Below are 20,571 nucleotides of genomic sequence, written 5' to 3'. Positions count from 1 at the left end.
ATGAATGGGAAACAGTTTAGGGCTGTTTAGCAAAACTATTCTCGGCTGCCGCGCGGCAGCTCAGCTGGTAGAGCGGAGGACTGTAGATGATACATTGGCTATCCTTAAGTCGCTGGTTCGATTCCGGCTCGAAGGAGCTGGCTTTTGAATTCGGCACGTAGATGTTTCCACGATTTCTTCAGAGATTGCAGGGCAAGATATGAAAAAGTAACACATCAAGAGGCAGATCTGTCACAGTACACATTAGCCGCGTTTCCACTGTCGGGCCAAAAGCGGGCGTGCTAGTGCATGCCAGGGCCAGTCGCGTTTCCACTGTCACTTCCGGGGCCTGATCGTGCCTCGTCGGTGCTTCCTCAATGTACAACGCCAGTTTGACGGCGTCTGCAGAAACGAAGACATGATAAAATACATCGTTGCTGAACTCGCAAAGCTAAATATCCAGCGCACCACATTGCAAGTTCGAGACAAGTGAAAACATTATTTAAATGCATGTCTGATGAGTATCTATTCTTATTTAAACTTGGACAAATGCAAATAAGATCCTATAAAAATGAGATCTGATATATAAGTTGATTTACATCGTCCAAAAAAAAAAAAAAACTGACCAACACACCTTGATAACATGTTAACATTTACTGTACCTGTACCTAAATAAAGGCATAAAAGATTATACTAGAAATACGACTGTGTCGTTATTTTTTGCAGATAGTATGCAACATTTTGTTTGATGTAATACCAAGTTAGGCGAAAGATTTGTGTGTAGGTCATAAAAAACAAAGCTTCTTTTCAAGTGATTTATTAATGTAATGTATTACAAATATTGCTGCTGTATAAACAACTGTTGTAGAGCACTTCTCGCATCAGAACAGACGTCACCAATATTACAAGGTGAGCGTTCAGCATCTTCATCATCGGCGTTTCTGCATTCGCTGTATCCGGCTTCCACGTCGCTGTATTGTTCATTTTCGCCTTGCAGCTAACAAAGCCTTCGGCGTAAACGCCGCCGAGCCTCCGTCTACGCATCTTGGTTTCGCTGCCTCATCTTTCACCCAGAATACAGGAAAACAGCCGCTACGGTTCTCTCTCCGTTTTATTCGTTCGATGATCACACTACGGTGGCCCACCTGACATATTTTCAATCTTCCCGCTGAAAGGGAAGGGCTTTCGTGACGTTTGATCCAAAGAGGTGTGTAACGGGCGGGCTTTAGGTTTGCGCAGCGAGGCTACTGGCTCGATAGTGGAAACGCAGCTTACTTTTGGCCTTGGTGCTTGCGACTCGAGGCCATTAGCCCCGCCCGGCACGCTCTTAGCACTGGCTCGCACTGGCCCAACAGTGGAAAAACGGCTAATGACAGGAATGGTTATATCATGAGATCTCAGGCTTAATAAAAATAACAGGTCAAGATACAAATCTATCATAGTACACCGGTGGTTTTCAATCCTGATCCTGGTGAACCCCTGCTCTGGGCTGTGTTTCCAAAAAGCATTGCAATCCTTAATACAACGTAGACGCATTGAAACCAATAGAGTTACAATCAACTTAGGGTTACGATGACTCTGAAAAACACGGCCCTGCATATTTTGTCTGTCTCCTTTTTCTGACACAACCAGATGAGTTCATGGAGCTCTCTCCTAACAAGCTAATGATCTGAATCAGTTGTGGTTAATAAGGGAGACATACAGAGCGGTAGGATTGGAAACCACTGCAGCACACAACAACAAGGACCTCTTTCACATTAGAAGTCAACAAGAAATCACATGACCCCGACGTGATTTGAACACGCAACCTTCAGATCTGGAGTCAGACGCGCTACCTTTGCGCCACGAGGTCCTGAACCCAGAGGTGATGTATTTTGCTTAACCGCCTTGACACAGAATGCAAATCGGTAAATATACGGTGCTCAAGGAACATTCTTGATTTTGGACTTCATACTCAGGAGATCAAAAACAGGTCGTCTGACCTCAAGGTGATTTGGAGCCAGACACTCTACCGTTGCACTACAAGATAGTGGAAAAATATTTAGTGTTTCATGCTTAAGCACTTTGATAAACTATGCAAATCTGCTAGTCTTTACACTCACAAAGTCAAAAACAGATGTACCCCAAGACACCACAAACCTATCTGGTGTTTCCTGCTTAAGCCACCTTTTGTCACCCTGCCTTCGATAGCTCAGCTGGTAGAGTGGAGGGAAATGAGAACTTTGAGTGGGAAAGGGTATTAATGTTGGGCACTAATAAGAAATGTAAAAATGGGAAGATAATTAATTTACTTGTGATGTTGATGAAGAGTGCTATATGGCAGAGAAGGGTGGTGAAAAAAAAGGAGAATGTTTTAATAGATGTGTGGATTGTGTTTAAGAGAAAAGTTGAAAAATATGTGGAATGTCTGTTTTATTATTTGAAACTAGAGGGAATGATGGATGTTTTTTATTCTGTTTTTACTCAAGTGGTCCTAAAGGTTTTAAATGACACGGGAATCGAACTGTCATTTTTGGAAAGATGAAACTTTTAAAAACGGCTTTTAAATTTGTAATGGAAGATGTTTGTTAACCCTTAACGGTAAGAGGTGTTTTTTAAATGGTTTGAGTTTTTATATAGGGGTGCTTTAACAAGAATTCTGTACGTATATATAAGGAATGTGATGTGAAAATGTTTTGGTTTATGAAAAACTTTTAACTTTTTTGTATTTTAATGTTTGAAATTTCTTAATAAAAAAAAGAGAGAAAAAAAAAAGAAAAAAAATGGAGGACTGTAGATGATACATTGGCTATCCTTAGGTCGCTGGTTCGATTCCGGCTCGAAGGAGCTGGCTTTTGAATTCGGCACGTAGATGTTTCCATGATTTCTTCAGAGATTGCAGGGCAAGATATAAAAAAGTGACACATCAAGAGGCAGATCTGTCACAGTACACAATGACAGGAATGGTTATTACATGAGATCTCAGGCTTAATAAAAATAACAGATCAAGATACAAATCTAATACAGTACACCGGTGGTTTTCAATCCTGATCCTGGTGACCCACTGTGTTTCCCAAAAGCATTGCAATCCTTAATACAACGTAGACGCATTGAAACCAATAGAGTTACAATCAACTTAGGGTTACGATGACTCTGAAAAACGCGGCCCTGCATATTTTGTCTGTCTCCTTTTTCTGACACAACCAGATGAGTTCATGGAGCTCTCTCCTAACGAGCTAATGATCTGAATCAGGTGTGGTTAATAAGGGAGACACAGAGCGGTGGGATTGGAAACCACTGCAGCACACAACAACAAGGACCTCTTTCACATTAGAAGTCAACAAGAAATCACATGACCCCAACGTGATTTGAACACACAACCTTCTGATCTGGAGTCAGACGCACTACCGTTGCGCCACGAGGTCCTGAACTCAGTATTTTTGTATTTTTTTTAACCGCCTTGACACAGAATGCAAATCAGTAAATATACAGTGCTCAAGGAACACTCTTGATGTTGGACTTCATACTCAGGAGATCAAAAACAGATCGTCTGACCTCAAGGTGATTTGGAGCCAGACACTCTACCATTGCACTAAAAGATAGCGGAAAAAATATTTAGTGTTTCATGCTTAAGCACTTTGATAAACTATGCAAATCAGCTAGTCTTTACACTCACAAAGTCAAGAACAGATCGCTTGACCTTGTATCGAAGTCTTGTATTGCCCCGGCTGCATTTCTGAGCGTTTCTTCCCGTGTTTGTTTTCCCGTGTTTGATTCTCACTGCCAGCCCCGACCTTTCTGCCTGTGTTTTGACTACGATTTCTGCCTGCCCCTGTGTGTTTGTTTTGTTTTGTCTTATCTAATAAATGCTGCGAATGGATCCACTCGTCTCAGTCCGTCCTTGTGACAGAAGACTTCGCCACTACAAGGATCCAGCAGCTAGTATGGTGTCATCCGGTTCCAGCACGAACTCCACGGTACAGATCATGCGTCTCAAACAAGGTGAGCGGTCTGTTGAGGAGTATGCGATGGACTTCATCGAATTGGCTAATCGGTCTACTATGGATGATGTATGCCTGATGATTTTCTTCTGTGGAGGACTCTTAGAGCCATTGGCTTCACTGATGCCTATGGTCGAACCTAGCTGGACTTTACAAATTTATGTTGACATTGCTCTGCAAATAAGTGGCTCTCCTTTTACTGTGGAAAGAAGAGGACAACAATGTTCCCACAGTAAAATCCAGCTCAGAGCCACTACACAAGATGGCTCCCACGCCAGAGTCTGCACACAAGATGGCCGCCGATGTTCCTGAGTCCCCGGCCAAGAAGTCCCTCTGCTCACCTTCAACCCACCTTCGGTGCAGAGGACTTGCCGTGGGACTGCCATTCTCCATCGGTGCCCTGGCTGGAGGATCCCTCACCATCGCCTCCAGCCTCAGAGTCCTGGACTCTGCGGCTCCACCCCGGCTCTCTGCTCCCTTGTCTCCGCCGTCGGCCGTCGGTCCACCAGCTCCACCGGGCTCCATCGTCCCTCCGGCTCCGCCCTGGTCAGTCGTCGCCCCACCTTCGCCTCTGGACTCTACTCCTCCGGCTGCGCCTCGTCACTCCGTCCTACCGGCTCTGTGGACCTCCTCCCTCCCGTGGGCACAGCCTCGGTCCTCTGTCGCTCCGGCTCCGCCGCGTACCACCGGACCTCTATCTCCGATCCTCGGTGTCACCCATGACCAACGACTCTCCGGTTCCGCCTCGGGCTCCACCGGCTCCACCTCCGTCGCCCGGCCCCATGAAGGAGCCAACCCTTCCACCACCATGGCTTCACCCTCCGTCGGTGCCGCCTTAGTCTCCTGGTTCTCCACCTGCACATGGACCGGGGCCGCCATTCATGCCTCTGTGCCAGGCCCACTCCATCACTCTCCTGAACTGTCACAGGTATTTGGAGCGTCTGGAAGCCGCTCTTAGGTGGGGGGCTCTGTCACGATTGAGCCTCCGTTATCAGTACTCTTGCACCACTTGGTTTCCAGACAAATATAAAAAAATTCTTAATTCAAGAATTATTTTCTAGATGAGTAAAAAATAAAAAAATGTAATCAAAATTTTTATATTACCTTGTAGCAGTGTCAGAGTTTTGCCGCCCCATCCAATCACCTGAGCTCTTGTGAGGGCAAAGTACGACTGCAGAGCATAGCAACCCTACAGAGCAAACTGAAGAGAGGATTTTTCTCTGGTAAAACAAAATATATTCATACATTACATCTTTATACAGTCTTTTCATTATGTATCTGCATCTTGTTGTTATTGTTGTTGCTTTAACTAAATGGTTTTAATGAATTAATGAATTTCCTTTATTTAATCTATAAAGGCTGGTATTAAATCTATAATGCCTTTAATGTAAATGGATGTAGATCAGTTTCAACATGAGCTGTTAATATAGTCTATTCTTCATTCCCAAGGGCTAATAGAGTTACTCTATTTGAGTAACTACAATGTGACGACTGTATTTATAACAACAAACATAATGAATATAGAATTTTTGAATAAATTAAAAAATGTAAAAAAAAAAAAAAACATTTATTTTTTAATCATATCCTTTTCATGTTTTGATGTACTATGATTTCTGTGTAGGTCAATATCAGATTCGGAAACAAGAATGTCCCAAACAGTCTTACCTGTGAACTCTTCAACACACATCATTCAGGTTCAACCACCAACACAAGCAACAGCAGTCGAGGCTGTGACAAATGCTCCTGTGCCTGTTCATGTCACAGGAGTTTCTACTTTTCATGGACTTCAGGCATTTCTGAAAGGCCAACCAAAAGCCCCTGGGGTAAGAATATTCTCATAACCCCAGATATTTCCTTTTAAGTGTGTATGGTAGTGTGAAGTAAGAAAATTACATGAATAAATTCTACAAAAAGGAGTAGTAGACACATTAACACAATATACACTGATTTTATTGCATAATGTGACTTAGATACAAAATGAGGAAGACCAATATAAAATAAGGTTTATCATTTACAGAGAACATTTTACAGTGTACCAGTCACAAAGAGTCACAGAGAAGAATGTTTTACAAGTTGTAAACTATCAAAAAAATGTTAACTAATGGACAAAGTTGCACATCTGCAAAAATGAGCTTTCTGTGCTTGAATATTTTAGGATATTTTCGAGTACAATCATAAGTCCATACCCATAGTTGCCATAAATTTATTGTATATTTAATTTTGGTCCCCAAAATTTGAAACTGTTTTACTTTATAAGAGACTTTCTTGTTCTGTCCTGTACATTTTTCTTGTCCCTCACAGACTGTCCAGATAATGATCGGCCTGTTGACTTTACTGTTTGGGACGTCTTGACACTTAATTTAGATTCCATCACTGTCATTAGTGGTATTCCTTACTGGGGATCAATCATCGTAAGAAACAATTATATATATATTTTTTTTTTTCAGTTTTTCAGTTTTTTTTTTTTTATTATTATTATTTATTATATAATATTTTTTATATTTATTATTATTAATTATTTTTATTTAAGCTACATATTCCAACAGAATATTCCATTTTGTTCTTTCTCTCTCCTCTCAGTACATTTTCGCAGGCTCACTCTGCATTGCTGCTGAAAACAAAGTTAATTCTCCCTTCGGTTTGTGTTTGGTATGTACTCAACATTTGTATTGGCATTGTAATAATATGATTCACATTTTTGTGCAATTGATATAAACAATTCTTACAGATAGGGATATTTCTGGCAAAAATGTATTAAATGAATTTAGATTAACTGAAGCACTGAGATATAAACTAATTATATAAACTAATTTTATCTCCTGAACGCAACACCCATACTTAATGAAACTTTGGACAGTTTGATATTTTATACTAAATTGCATCAAAATTGCACCTATAGATACAACCCACACTGTATCATATAATCACTTCTTAAGACACTAAAAAAAATATTTGTACTAACAGTAAAAGGGAAAAAAAAACAGTTTTCCTTTTTGAGACTGGTATATTTACTGTAATCTAAACAGTAATCAGGGAAGATTGACTGGACTTTGCATTCATGTTGTGTATTTTTCCATCTACATTAATATGATATGTTAACAAAATGCGTTAAAGGTTCGCTTGGAATGAACATTATCAGTGCTATAACTGCAGGCATTACCATTATTTTAATTCCATTTGATTTGGCTCTTGGACCATTTTACAATTACTGCTACGATACTGACTGTTACGAGTTTAGGGGAAAGTATACGGTATGTCATCAATGTTTACATTTGCATTAATGTAGTAATCACAATAAGATAAGTGTGTGGTCAGCAAGGTTAATTTAGTTTTGCTTTTTTAAATTTGTTTTATTTTAGTATAGTTTTCAAATTTGCAATAAAACTTAGTTTAGTTTTTATTAGTTTCATTAACAATTTTGTTAGTTTTAGTTTAGTTTCTATTTTGTAAACACATTTCTATTTAGTTTTTATATAGTTTAGTTTCAGTTTTAGTTTTAGTTTTTTAGAGATTAAATAGAGATCACGATTTCCTAGCAATTCTAAACTAAGCAAAATAATGTGAAACAAATATTAATTGTTTCAGTCTATAAAAAAGTGTTTAATTCATTTGAATGAATTATTAATAATTTAATACATAATATTTAAAATAGAATATATTTAATACACCAACTTTTTATATTAAATTTATGAAAAAGTGGTTTGAATGAATAAATGATTTGCTCACAAAAACATAACTGGATGAATCTGCGTTTTTGAATCAATCTCTAGTAGTCAATGACAAATACATATTTTAACAGTTGTTTCCATCTAGTGGCGAAACAAAGCAATCGACACAAACATTACTTGAAGCGCCAATTACTTTCAAAAAATGACGTGCTTTGTTTTGATCTCTACCATAGACATCACATCAGTGTTTATATCCAAACTATGACCTTTAATCAGAATATTGCTGTGATAATATTAACGACTGGGTATTTGAAAAGACTGTTTGTGAAGCGTTTTTTTTTTTTTTTTTACATAAACATGATGACCGCTCTCTCTGTCAGCGGCAGTGCAAATATAGATTTGAATGTTCCGGTAAGACTTTTCAAAGACATGAGGAATCGTTGTCATTTACAAATGATCGCGTGGGGGTTTGAATCTCTATCATTTCACGATTAAGCAGCTCCAGTATATTGGTTTGATCGCTTGTGTTACATAAAATACATCAATAAAAACTGATGCAGTAGCCTAGATTTAATTCAGGTGCTGTTCATGTCGCAGCCTTTATTTTTCCGCCCCATGGGGTGAGAACATAATGATTACGAAAACGATTATTTATTTTTGATAATTATTATTTTATTTCAGTTAGTTTTTCAATAAAAGTTGTTAGTTTCGTTTCGTTCTAGTTATTCATTTATTTTGACATTTTTATTTTATTTCAGTTTACGAAAATGTTTTTTGATCAATAGTTTTCGTCTTAGTTTTAGTTTTCGTTTACGAAAATAACCTTGGTGGTCAGTACACTTGTCGAAAGTAAATTCTTAATCTGCTCTCATCTGTCCAGTCTTTTTCTCCCCAACATCACATCTCTTACTATTACTGATCATTAATAATTTAAGAAGGCATTGATTTTATACATTAAGCAGCCAGTGTACCTATGTGAGTACTAATTGTCAATTATTTTAATATTATTTGTTGATTTTCATCTCAGATTCTCTTCTGGGGAATTGGAACTGTGTTGCTCATATTCGCCTTGCTTGAGTTTATCATCTCCATCTGTCTGTCAGCATATGCCTGTAAAGTCAGCTGCAGCTGTTGCACCCAGGTTAGTAATGCGTCAAGATGGAGGTTCACAAACTTTTTAGTGAACTGAAACCCTCTGATATGTAATGGAAATAGTTACTTATGGATGTCTTGATAATAAGCAACAAACACTAAGTTATGTTACACATATTTATTTATTAAATTCTTCACTTTCAAATGGTCAAACGTTCACGTTTTTAACATAAAATTCTTGTGCTATAAACATCTGTACACAAAAACATTGGAAATTATGTAAATGTTGATGAAGTGAACTTTAAACACATTGCGTTTCCAGATATTAAAGGGGTCATCAAGTTGATATGATTCTTTAGGGTCTCAATGAGAAGTCTGTACTATATTTTGGGTAAAATTTTGCAGTGTGAAAAACACCCATTTAACCGCGTCAAAAATCAGGCCTTTTTAGAGTGACCCATTCTTTTGCATTTGCCTTAAAAAAGGCCAAGGAGTTCTGCCTACCCAGTCCCTCTCTTCCATGGGGTGACGAGCTGTAATGTTTAGCCACGGAATTTGCTATCTAGCACATAATTAAAAAAGGTGATTTGCAAAGATGCATAAAAAACACTTATACTCACTTACTGTATGCTGTAGGTGAAGCTGTATCCCAAATGATTTACGTGAACAGATAGATTTTTGTTGATCACCGGGCACATTTTCTTCAAAAGTTAAAGCAATGTTAATCATCTCACAAGATTAACTGACTATATGGGTTATTGCTACTATTTAGTGGATTTTATGTCCCCATGAAACAAAACAAGGAATGTGATTGCACAATTACCTCAAGAGACAATATTGAATGAATTAGCATATGCAGTTAAAAACAAGAACAATGTCTAAGCCCGGTAAAGGTTTTGCCACAAACTCAATGGACTGGTTTCTCTCCTATATGATTTCACATGACCATCCTGAAACATTAGAAATGTACGTGAGCTTCTAACTTCTGATTGAAGCTATGTGTGACTTTCTCCTTTCCACAAATTTAACATAAAAAAAATTGGGCTGTCAAACCATTTAAAAACTTCTAATTACTAACACATCAGATACGGCTGAGAAATTACACCCAAAATATCATATAAAATCATTATTGTGTTAAATGAGAAAAGCATTAAATTACTCTTGCGGTACTTTAATGCAATATGCCGATTGGTCTGCACAGTGATGGTGCATCTTAAACAAGTCTAATAACTCACTGAATCATTGATTCACTCAATTAGTTCAAAATGGACGATTAATTTAGTAAAGAAACATCACTTGCAACAGTTCCGCCGTGGCTTTATTTGGAACTATTTTGTTTGCAGAATTGACCCAAACAGCTAATATTGAATTTAAAATTTAAAACAATATTAATTTATAGCTTACTGAACTATTGTATAAAATGTTACAATTGCAAGCACGCAAATATCACAAGACAGCTTTTCATCTTGACTAGAAATAGTTTCACATTTTAAATATTGTAAGTTCTTGTGAAATGAGATCTCATCACAAACCCATAAACAATACTAAATATTTTACTGTATTTACTGCATATAATCAATTTTCATGCCAATAGCTTTCACATGCATATGATTCAGGATTCATAATTGTTAGTACCTAAAAACTAAAAAGCTTTCTGAAGCACTTGATTAATTCTCATGTTCTTCAATCCTTTTTCCACATCTGATCCTCACTTTGAAATAAAGGTCACATATATTTCTAAATTAGTAATTTTGAGTATTAGTATATGCATCTCCTTCTTCTCTTAAAGGAGTAGTTCACTTCCAGAATTAAAAATTACAGATAATGTACTCACCCCATTGCCATCCAAGATGTTCATGCCTTTCTTTCTTCAATTTTAAAGAAATTATGTTTTTTGAGAAAAACATTTCAGGAATTATCTCTATACTGGACTTCAATGGTGCCCGTGAGTTTGAACGTCCAAACTGCAGTTTCACTGCAGCTTCAAAAGGCTTCAACACAACACAAGCACTGTTTTTTGGGAGAAAAACTCCCATCTCATTTTCTTCTTCAACTTCAAATTTCTCCTACATCACTGTTTTACCTTTTTTGTAAAGGGTGCTTGACCTTTGCATGTTCAATTTGCAAACACAGGGTCGGTACTTCTACTGCAATGTAGGATGATTTTGAAGTTAGAGGGGAAAATGAAAAGGCAGTTTTTCGACATTCCCTACCTGTATTGACCCACATTACACAGAGTACGCATATGCAATATGAGCATTCAACGTTAAAAAGTATATACATTTATTTTATTTTTTTAAAGGATGGATCATTTCGCTAGATAAGACCCTTACTCCTCGGCTGTGATTGTTTAGATCTCTTTGAAGCTGCATTTAAACTGCATTTTGGATGTACAAACTCACAGGAACCATTGAAGTCCATAATTCCTTAAATGTTTTTAAATTTCTTTACGCCTGAAGAAAAAAAAAAGGCTTACTTTAAATTATATAAAATTCAATTTATAATGATAAATTTACTCATGTATAAAACAATTAATTAGTTTGTCACTCAAACTCCACTCCACCCTGTTACATTGGTGCTACTTGTCCTTTAAAATCTTTGAAGTCATAATACCCTGAAATCACAAGACTTGCTGGACATAATTTCCTTGGAAAACAGGCATCTTCAAGAGCTAAGAATATATTAGTCTTTAGCTTTTCTCTCTAATGCTCATTTTAGTCAAGTCATTCTGAACAAAATTTTTTTTGATTAAACAAATTATATATTAAAGTTTTCCAAAATGTCATGTTTGACCTAATGATGGAGGCTTGAGTAATTAATGTGCAGAGATTGAAGTGATGTGAATTACCTGAGTCAGTGCATTTCTCAAAAGCATTTAGCAGCAGCAGTGTCTCTACTAATAGCAAAAGCTGTAATACTGGAACTGTATGCCAATGTTGTTGCACTTTTATGGGATTTTACAATAATTAGAAATAAAATGCTATATGTGCATTTCTCCAAAGGTGCCGTATGTTCCACAAGTTTCACCTCCACTGTCCTGTGACTTTAGGCGCTGCCATTACCATGATCTTGACCATTCAGAGGTAAGAGAAGTTTATAAAGTAAAATGGTATACAAAAAAATGGATATGTGTATAGCAATATATAATAGGAGCAGTACTTTTCGGATATTATTAAGTAAATAAGCAATCAATAAGTAAACTAGCTGATCATATAGCTTTTTTTCTTATAGATACCTGTGATCAGCAACCCTTCCGTGCATCAGCATCCTGCAGACAATCCTCCACAATACAGTTGATTATTGTTTGATCCTGCTGTTTTGTGTTGCTTTCATGGGACACATGGACTTGGACTTCCCAATGATTACCAGACCCTCACTATTTGCATGTCATTACCAAAAAAGGACTAAATAAGCAAAGACTTTACTTGATCAGATTACAAACTTTACAAATTGTTTAAAGTCACATGTGTTTAAACAATGACTATTCAAAACACTAATAGATACTATTTCCTGATTTTCTCTCAAGTCATGTTTGGTTGCTTAATACTGTATAATCTGTCAGAATAAAGAATGTAAAAAATGCTTATTGGCTTGTTTTTTCGCACTGTTTTTTCATACTGTGTGCTTATTGTTTTTTTACATTTTGTATGTCAACCTCATCTAGCACACCTGATTCATCAGATTTTTAGTAGAGACTGCAAGAACTAAATTGGGTGTGTCTGGAAAGGTGGACATACAAAATGTGCAGGGCTGGGGGTCCTCCAGGACAGGTTTGAAAACCCCTGCCCTAGGGGACACTTTGGGAAACAAAATACCTACTATACCATGCCCTGGTCCATGCTTATCAACCTGGTGAGAGAGCACAAAAAAATAGTGGCAAACATACAATGATTAAAGGGAGTGGAGTGGAGGCATCGCTACATAAAAAAAAGTCAACCTCAGGGGGCCTCTTACTTAAAGCCCTAAAATGGAAAGAAAACCTAACCCTGCTACCAAAAACATAGGTAGGAATACTTCAAGGGGGGAATCTTATCAAAGAAAACCAGCCTCGACTGGTACATCTTTGACAAAAACTTCATGAATAGGGAGCCTGAAAGAGACCTATAGCCTTACGTGGACTGTCTACTGAAAACCTCCTAGATGAAGGAAACAGCCCAATCAAGAACAACCCATTCATGTGAACTATCCTCAGATAGCTACATACCTCTGACAAGACTGCTATATAGGTGGGCCATCTACTTAAAACCCTCTAATACAGGGAAGACAGTCCAACCCATTTCAACCCGTGGGCAGTTCGTTTTGCCTCTGACCTTATTGAATATGCATTTATAGGAGTTTTCCTTTAAGATACAAATATGTCAGGATTGTGGTCTGTTTTGGAGTGTTATGTATTTCCTAATGTATTTCCCCCTGTTTTACCATTGATTTGGTTTGTTCCTTTGTCTTCCCCTTTGGTTCATTGTTTATTTGGTTTAGCCTTGCCCGCATTTGGACTTTCCACTTGTTATCCTGGATTGTGAACACCTGTCTTGTTTAGTGACTACTCCCCTTTGAGTATGTTTAAATAGTCCATTGTTCCTGTTTCCTGTTGTCCGGTATTAACCCTTTGAGCAGTACAGTCCCACATATGGGATTTAGAACGTTCTGACGTCACGCAACTGCCAAATTCTAAATTTCAAATCGGCCTCTGCGCAAACACAGGGAGAGGCGAGAGTGATAAAGGCTGTCATTCGTATTCGCACAACTAGCTACTCAAACAGTGTTTATAGGCACTTGATATGTTTATTTTATGTCATAAACACATTGTCACAGAAGAACCAGACACAAGATTACAGAGCAAATAACCACAATAATGTAAATATATGAATGAAACACGTGCAGCCGTTCATAGGCTGATGAGCGGCTATCCTTTACGTTCACTGAAACTGTGTTTGCAGGCTCATGATGTGCTTATTTTATGTCACAAACCCAAACACATCTAAGAAGCAATAATTACAACAATAATTCTTTGGGCATATAAGCACAATAATGCCAAAGTATGAAACACAGGCATCCTATGCGGGTAGCCGTGTTTGTTTTGATGAGCGGCTGTCATTTACGTTCACTCAAACAGTGTCATGTTGTGCTTAAATTATATCTATAACACTCATTATAACACTCAGGCTGTCTAAGAAGCACCATAAAATAAAGTTTATATGGCATATAACCACAATAATGCCAATTTATGAAACAAACACGGGCATCCTTTGCACGCAGCATGTTTGTTTTCATAGGCTAATGAGCGGCTGTTCACGATGTGCTTATATTATGTCACAAACATTCAGATTGTCACAGAAGTCCCACAACAAAACATTTTTGGGCATTTAAGCACAATATATCAATGAAACACTGTCACACGATGTGTCACATTGCTATAGTTTAGGCTATTGTTGACATATTACTATACTATAACAAAAATGGCTTCCTTGACAGCTGATGGCATCACTATGCATTATGACAGAGTTCGCGGGGATGTTTTTTTGCAGGAATGATTGGCGGGCTTGTGACAGGTCTACCCTCAGTGCTGACCACATTACTTCAGAGTAAAAATGGAAAAAAAACTAACTTGTGATGAGATTTTGGAAATTCTCTTCCACTCGGACGCTGAATCTGGCAGTGACAGTGACAGACAGCTCTTAGACAGTGATGAAGAAGCTCACCTCCCGGAAAACCTTACAGACTGTGATCGTTCTGAGGCGATGGCAATCCCTGATAATGCCAGCCCTGCCAGTGAGGGCGCTGTTGTGGGGGACTTTTTTCCAACCTGGACATTAGATCCATTCTCTTCACCAGACCTGGACTTTGACAACACTGCCACAGGTGTTCAAGGTAGTGTGACAAATCCTTCTGAGGCAGAATGTTTCAGACTGTTTATGAATGAGCAACTTGTGGAGCAATTGGTATTGGAGACTAACAGGTATGTTAAAAGAGACGGCTAAGTGGTCAGAAACAACTGAAATTTACACATTTCTGGCAGCAGTCATTCTTATGGGCCTGGTAAGAAAAAGATCCTTGAAAGATTAGTGGACCACTGATCCAGTAATACAGACGCCATTTTTCTCCACTCTCTTCTCTCTGGATCGCTTCCAACTGCTACTAAGGACCCGCCACTTTGCTAACAATGCCACAGCAAACCTCAGTGAATAAAATTAGAAGTGTTTTCACCTCTCTGATGACTACTTTTGGGAAGATGTTCGTTCCTCACAGGGACTTGTGCATTGACAAGTCACTGCTGCTGTGGAAAGGCCGGCTTAGATTTCGGCAGTACATTCTATCAAAGAGGAAGAGGTTAGGGATCAAGGTCTTCATGCTGTGCGATGGTCTGACTGGGTACGTCCTCAATAGCCGCTTTTCCACTGTCGGGCCAGTGCGAGCCAGTGCTAAGAGCATGCCAGCGGGGCCAATGGCCTCGAGTCACAAGCACCAAGACCAAAAGTAAGCTGCGTTTTCCACTATCGAACGCTGTGCAAACCTAAAGCCTTCCCTTTACACACCTCCTTGGATCAAATGTCACAAAACCCCTCCCCTTTCAGCAGGAAGATTGAACGTAAGTCAGGTAGGCCACCATAGTGCGATCATCGAACGAACAAAATGGAGAGAACCGAAGCGGCTGTTTGTTTGCTCCTTTTGGTGTTTTCTTGGTGGAAGATGAAGCAGCAAAACCAAGATGCGAAGATGGAGGCTCAGCAGCATTTACACTGAAAGCTTATGTTAGCTGCAATGCGAAAAAGAACAATACAGCGACGTGGAAGCCGGATACAGCGAATGCAGAAACGCAGACAATGGATGGAAATGGTAAATACTGATACAGAGTTTGTAATGTAATGTTATGCTTAAGCTGTTTAAAGCTATCAGATGTTTTGCTAGCATTACATCACATAATTCCATAAGTAATGTTAGACATTAATTGAATTAAGATAGTACATCTGTTTATAAATACATGTTTATATACATGCATGACAGACCGATACTACCACCACCACCATGTTTCACAGATGGGATAAGATTCTTAAGCTGGAATGCAGTGTGTTCTTTTCTCCGTACATAATACCATCTCCAATAAGTTCTATTTTGGTTTCACCCATCGTTTAAACCTTTCTCCAATTGTCCTCTGGCTTGTCCACATGATCTTTAGCAAGCAATTTTCTTTTTGGAGAACAATGACTTTCTCAATAAATAAATGACAAATTCATGTTTGATTGGGTTCTCTTTGTCTACTTTAAGGACTTAAAAGAAAATCTGATAATGTTCTAGGTCATATTTATAGTGTTTTTCATTAAACAAATTGTTGCAAACTGAAAATGAAGGTTTCTAATTTATATTTAGGAGTAGCATACTGTATATATAAAGTGAATTAACTAGTTTAGGTGTGTCTAATTGAGGTTGGAGCTTAACACTGCAGGGCACATGACTAAGGCTGCATTCAAAATCACATACTTCCATACTATTTAGTAGGCAAAAAGCAGTAGGCGAAGGAAAAGTATGCATGAAATCTCAAAAGCCACAAAAGAGTAGGCGAGATTTACCTGAATGGAACACTATTTCTCGATAGATTTAGGCGTACGTATACTTAAGTATCGTTCGAATATGCCTACTTACCTACTATATAGTAGGCAAAATAGGTACGTGAGAAGAGTAGTATGTCTGAAACCCACAGTATTCATAAAAGAGTAGGCGAGAGTTCCCGGATGACCTACTGCGTCTGGCCCAGACTCCAAAGTGCCTATCGAGGAATACTTTTCTATCCCATAATGCCATGGGAGAGGATACGTGAACCAAGAAGAAGAGAGGATTGCGTCTAGTTTGCTGCGAACGGCCATAATAAAAAGAAGAAGAAAAAGAAGAAAAGAATACGTCATAATCGAACATGGCAGAGAAGAGTCAGGAGGATGTTTTCAAATGTGAGTAAAACAGGGTTTCCTGTGTTAAAATTGCATTTTTGTAAAAACGTGCATCATGTTGTTAAAACGTGATAGTCGCTGGGGAGCTCCAGTAAGCACATCATTTATGCGTCTACAAAGTGGATTGCTGCCATCGTAAATTTAATTATTCCCACTTCTAAAATCATGATTGCAAGCTTATTAATGTGCAGTTGTAACTAGAAAATGTATGTACGTACGTTAATTCAAATGGCTTGTGACTTTAGCACTTTATATGTTCTAAATCGTATACACAGTTAAAAACATTTACTAAAGGTTTATCTAATATCTGACAGAAACAAATTTGCTTAAGAGAACATCACAACATTAAACAGACCTCTGTGATATGTGTGTGTTATTAACGTTACCTATGTAGTAGAATTCACTGTTGTCAACACTGCCAATATAAATATTTCTGTAATGCAAATAAATTCAAAGTTATCAATAAGCTATCAAATGTATTTGTCTATTAGTACTGTTGATAAATTGAGTAGCAAATGTTATTGGATAAAACACTTCAGCAACTGCCTTAAAATTTAAATGTGCAAGTGGTTCACTGGCTTGTAATCATAGGAGAACCATTTTAGTGCAATATAGCACCTCAACCAACCCAAAAAAACACAGAAGGACTTTTTTCCTGTGTGTAGTGTTGAAAACATAAGTCACAGAACTTGTAACAATCTTGTTTGTATCTTACAGTTCCTTGCAGTTCTTACAGTTACTTGCAGTTCGCTACCCAATAAAAACAGCATATACACAAAACAACACTTTTCTGATTCTTGATTTGTGTGCAGAGCTTTTGTCATGGAGCAGGGCCTGCAAGACCAGGTGGCAGCGGCCTTTGAAAAAAAAAAAAAAAAAAGGAAAACTTGAAACAAAAATATAAAGTAAGATCATGTTGTTTCTAATACAAAACATTGTGCTGGTAAAATGATTGCTTTTGTTTGTGCAATTTTGTAGGATCTCAAATGTCCGGCAACAGGTGTGAGCACTGAGGATGGAGAGCCCACAACAGCATCTTGGAAATGGTACAGTGCTATGGATGAGACAATTGAGGGCAGACCCTCCATCACTCCACCTGCCCTTATTGGCTCATCTAGCCCGGATGTTGCTGTGGCCCCTACATGCTCAGTGAGTCAGCACTCTTCAAGAAAAAGAACTTGCAAATCTTTAGAAGACGTAATCAAGGAGATGGAGGAGAGGGAATCTGCGAGAGAGCAGGAAGCAGTGGAAAGGGAGGAGAAGAGATGGAGAGAAAAGGAGGAGAGACGAAAAAGAGAGAGACAAGAGCGGGAGGAGAGACGGCAAGCTGAGGACCGAGAAAGAGAAGAAAGGTGGCGCCGGGAAGCAAATAAAAGGGAGGGAAGATCGCTTAACCTGCTTGAGTTGATTGCGAAAAAATAAGTTGAATAAATGTGTATATATGTATTTAAACATTTGGATTTTTGTGAACAGAAATGTATTTTTAATGAGAATGTAATTGCACACACACACACATACAGTAATGCCAGACAGTGAAATGACCAAATTATTTTTTACAGAGCTCTGAGGTCCCAAGTAGCTCTTGGTGTGAGTTAGAGGGTCTAAAGCACAGCATGAGGTTTCTGACTAAACAACATTTGCAGGTGTCAGCCCTCTTCAAAGACAGAAATCAGCAGGTAAAGACATGCCTATGAACACACAAAAAATCTTGCTGCTGACTATATTAACAACTAAAATCAAATATATATTTTTTTTCTGTTGTGTTCCATGTTTTAGGTTGCCAAGTGGGTTATTAACCACCTCTACTGGACTGCTGCTTACACCCACAGACATGACACTCCAGTGTTTCCCTGCTGTGAACATCCACCTCGAGGGGGAAGCAAGGAACAAGGAGTGGCTGGAACTAGATACAAGTATTGTGTTCATTATGTGGCTGAAAATGAACAAGATGTGATACAAATCCCACCTCATTTTGATCATACAGTCAGGGCTCATCTTAAAAACAGAATGTGTGTTAATGCAGGATCAAATGTAGCAGTTAAACTGGAGAGTGTAACTACTAGACCTGCGCTGGTAAAGAATTAGCAGTTGTCTCCACAGCATCAGACCTTTTCACTGGAAGCATTTCACTCCCTCATCCTGCACTTTGCACCAAAGCACACTGGGCTCTCCTTCCTTGGGAAGTACAGTTATGTGATGGTGAAAAAACTAAGTACTTTCTGAAAATAATGCAATCTAACACAGCAGCCTTACTTTCTTGAATTGCGCAGTAAGTAAAGCTGCGCAAAGATTGTTAATGTTTGAACAACAGCATCACATACCGCTCTCAAAAATGATAAAAGTTGAATCATCACCACTGGAAACAGCTTGAAAAAAAGCATTATAACCTTCATGACAATAGTTTATTGCTGAACTGTATTATCTTTGTGTACCCTATTAATGGGGACTAGAAATTAGATATTAAATAGAGAGGGGGGAACATTGCCTTAACTCTGTATACAAGACATCTTTTTTTTATCAATAAATTGGTTTTGAACAGTCTTGCTGGGTTTATTCATACAACTTGTAATGGGTACAAATGATACTTTTTCTACAGACTTCTCTTGGCAGCCCTGCATTTCAGCCACAATGGCAGCAGAGACGATGCTCGAACCAGTGATGGTGAGGTGTGTTATGCGGTTCACTACCCAAGGTTCAACAAAGGTGGCTGAGTAGTACGTCCTGTTAAGGAAAAGCCATCATATCGTACTTTAAAGTACAATCTAGTTCCTACATTATTTATCTATGCAGTGACTCATGGGGGTCTCTATCCTGCAATATGCACTTTAAAATATATATCCATAACAAACTTGTTTTCTAGCATCATACATTTAATGTTTTTAAAACATGCCAGTGAAATTAATTGCATTCACTTGGTATCCAAGTTGGAGCTGTAAATCTTTGCCCGAACCCGACGGAACCCGACGGGTTCGGTCGGGTTCGGTCTTAATTTTTAGCATTCTGCACGGGCTCGGGCCGGGCTCGGGCTTGCGCGGTAAATGAGTGGTCAGGTGATGCGTTTCATCACTCGCTACATTGAAACGGCTGTCATGGAAAATGAAACGAATGTTTTTAGCTGGCGGAACATCAACAAACCATCCTACCCAAAACTTGCAAAATTAGCCAGATCAGTACTAAGCATCCCGGCCAGTAGCAGCAGCAGTGAAAGGGTGTTTTAGTGCTGCTGGACGCACCATCAGTGAGCGGAGGACCGCGCTGAAGCCATCTACAGTGGATTCAATAATTTTGCTCCACACAAACATATCCTAATATTAGTGAGTAAAGGTTTTTTTAATGTATAACTAAATATCAATTGAGTCTTACATGCGTAAAGTAAACAGAGTAGGCTATATAGGCTAATGTTGGCATTATTATTTTATTATTTCAACTGATGTTCACCGTCGCATTGAGACCGGTATGTGGAGAGAAGTGGCGAAGCAAATACGGCGGAGCCTTTGTATTAATTTCGTTATTGACACCTAATATCTTAATTTAGAATGTATATTAATTTATTTTGTTAAGAAAGACTCATTTTTATTGGCGCGTTGGCCTTATATTCCTATATTTGATTGTGGAGAGAGGCGGCCGCATTCGTTTGTTTTAGACAAGTCCCTCTTTTGTTTGTCTAATCTCAATGTTATATAACTTTTTGTTTTATGTCGTTAGTCCCAAATACTTAGAATTTATCTTGACTTAATTTGTTAAGAAATACTCTTTTTTAATAGGCCCGTAGCAGGTCTATTTAGGCTATATTGTAGGTTATGCCTAAGCCTATTTGAGCGCGAGATGTAGTACTGAGATGGTACAATGTTAGAGGACTTATTTCATTTCTTTGTTATAACTTCCTAGTGGCCTATAGCCTAGTCATTAATA

General features: G+C 38.4%; 2 protein-coding genes and 2 non-coding genes across 4 annotated transcripts in view; 2 read left to right on the top strand and 2 right to left on the bottom strand.

Moving 5' to 3' along the window:
* Nucleotides 1-20,571, top strand: part of LOC141326018 (uncharacterized) — a 301,935-nt gene that overhangs the window by 250,131 nt on the left and 31,233 nt on the right. The window lies entirely within an intron of this gene.
* Nucleotides 1,760-1,831, bottom strand: trnaw-cca (transfer RNA tryptophan (anticodon CCA)). Its single transcript has one exon. It is a non-coding gene; the product is annotated as a tRNA-Trp (tRNA).
* On the bottom strand, nucleotides 3,312-3,383 carry trnaw-cca (transfer RNA tryptophan (anticodon CCA)). The gene has a single exon. It is a non-coding gene; the product is annotated as a tRNA-Trp (tRNA).
* On the top strand, nucleotides 4,768-12,301 carry LOC141325761 (uncharacterized). Its single transcript, XM_073834499.1, has 8 exons — nucleotides 4,768-4,887; nucleotides 5,071-5,124; nucleotides 5,581-5,782; nucleotides 6,261-6,370; nucleotides 6,540-6,608; nucleotides 8,655-8,768; nucleotides 11,722-11,802; nucleotides 11,951-12,301. The coding sequence occupies exons 1-8, from the start codon at nucleotides 4,768-4,770 to the stop codon at nucleotides 12,014-12,016; spliced, it is 816 nt and encodes a 271-aa protein (XP_073690600.1). The 3' UTR covers nucleotides 12,017-12,301.

This window comes from Garra rufa, chromosome 2, assembly GCF_049309525.1.
Source record: "Garra rufa chromosome 2, GarRuf1.0, whole genome shotgun sequence".
NCBI classification, from domain to species: Eukaryota; Metazoa; Chordata; class Actinopteri; order Cypriniformes; family Cyprinidae; genus Garra; species Garra rufa.
Note: the sequence above shows the minus strand (reverse complement) of the source record. Positions and strands in the feature narration are given on the sequence as shown.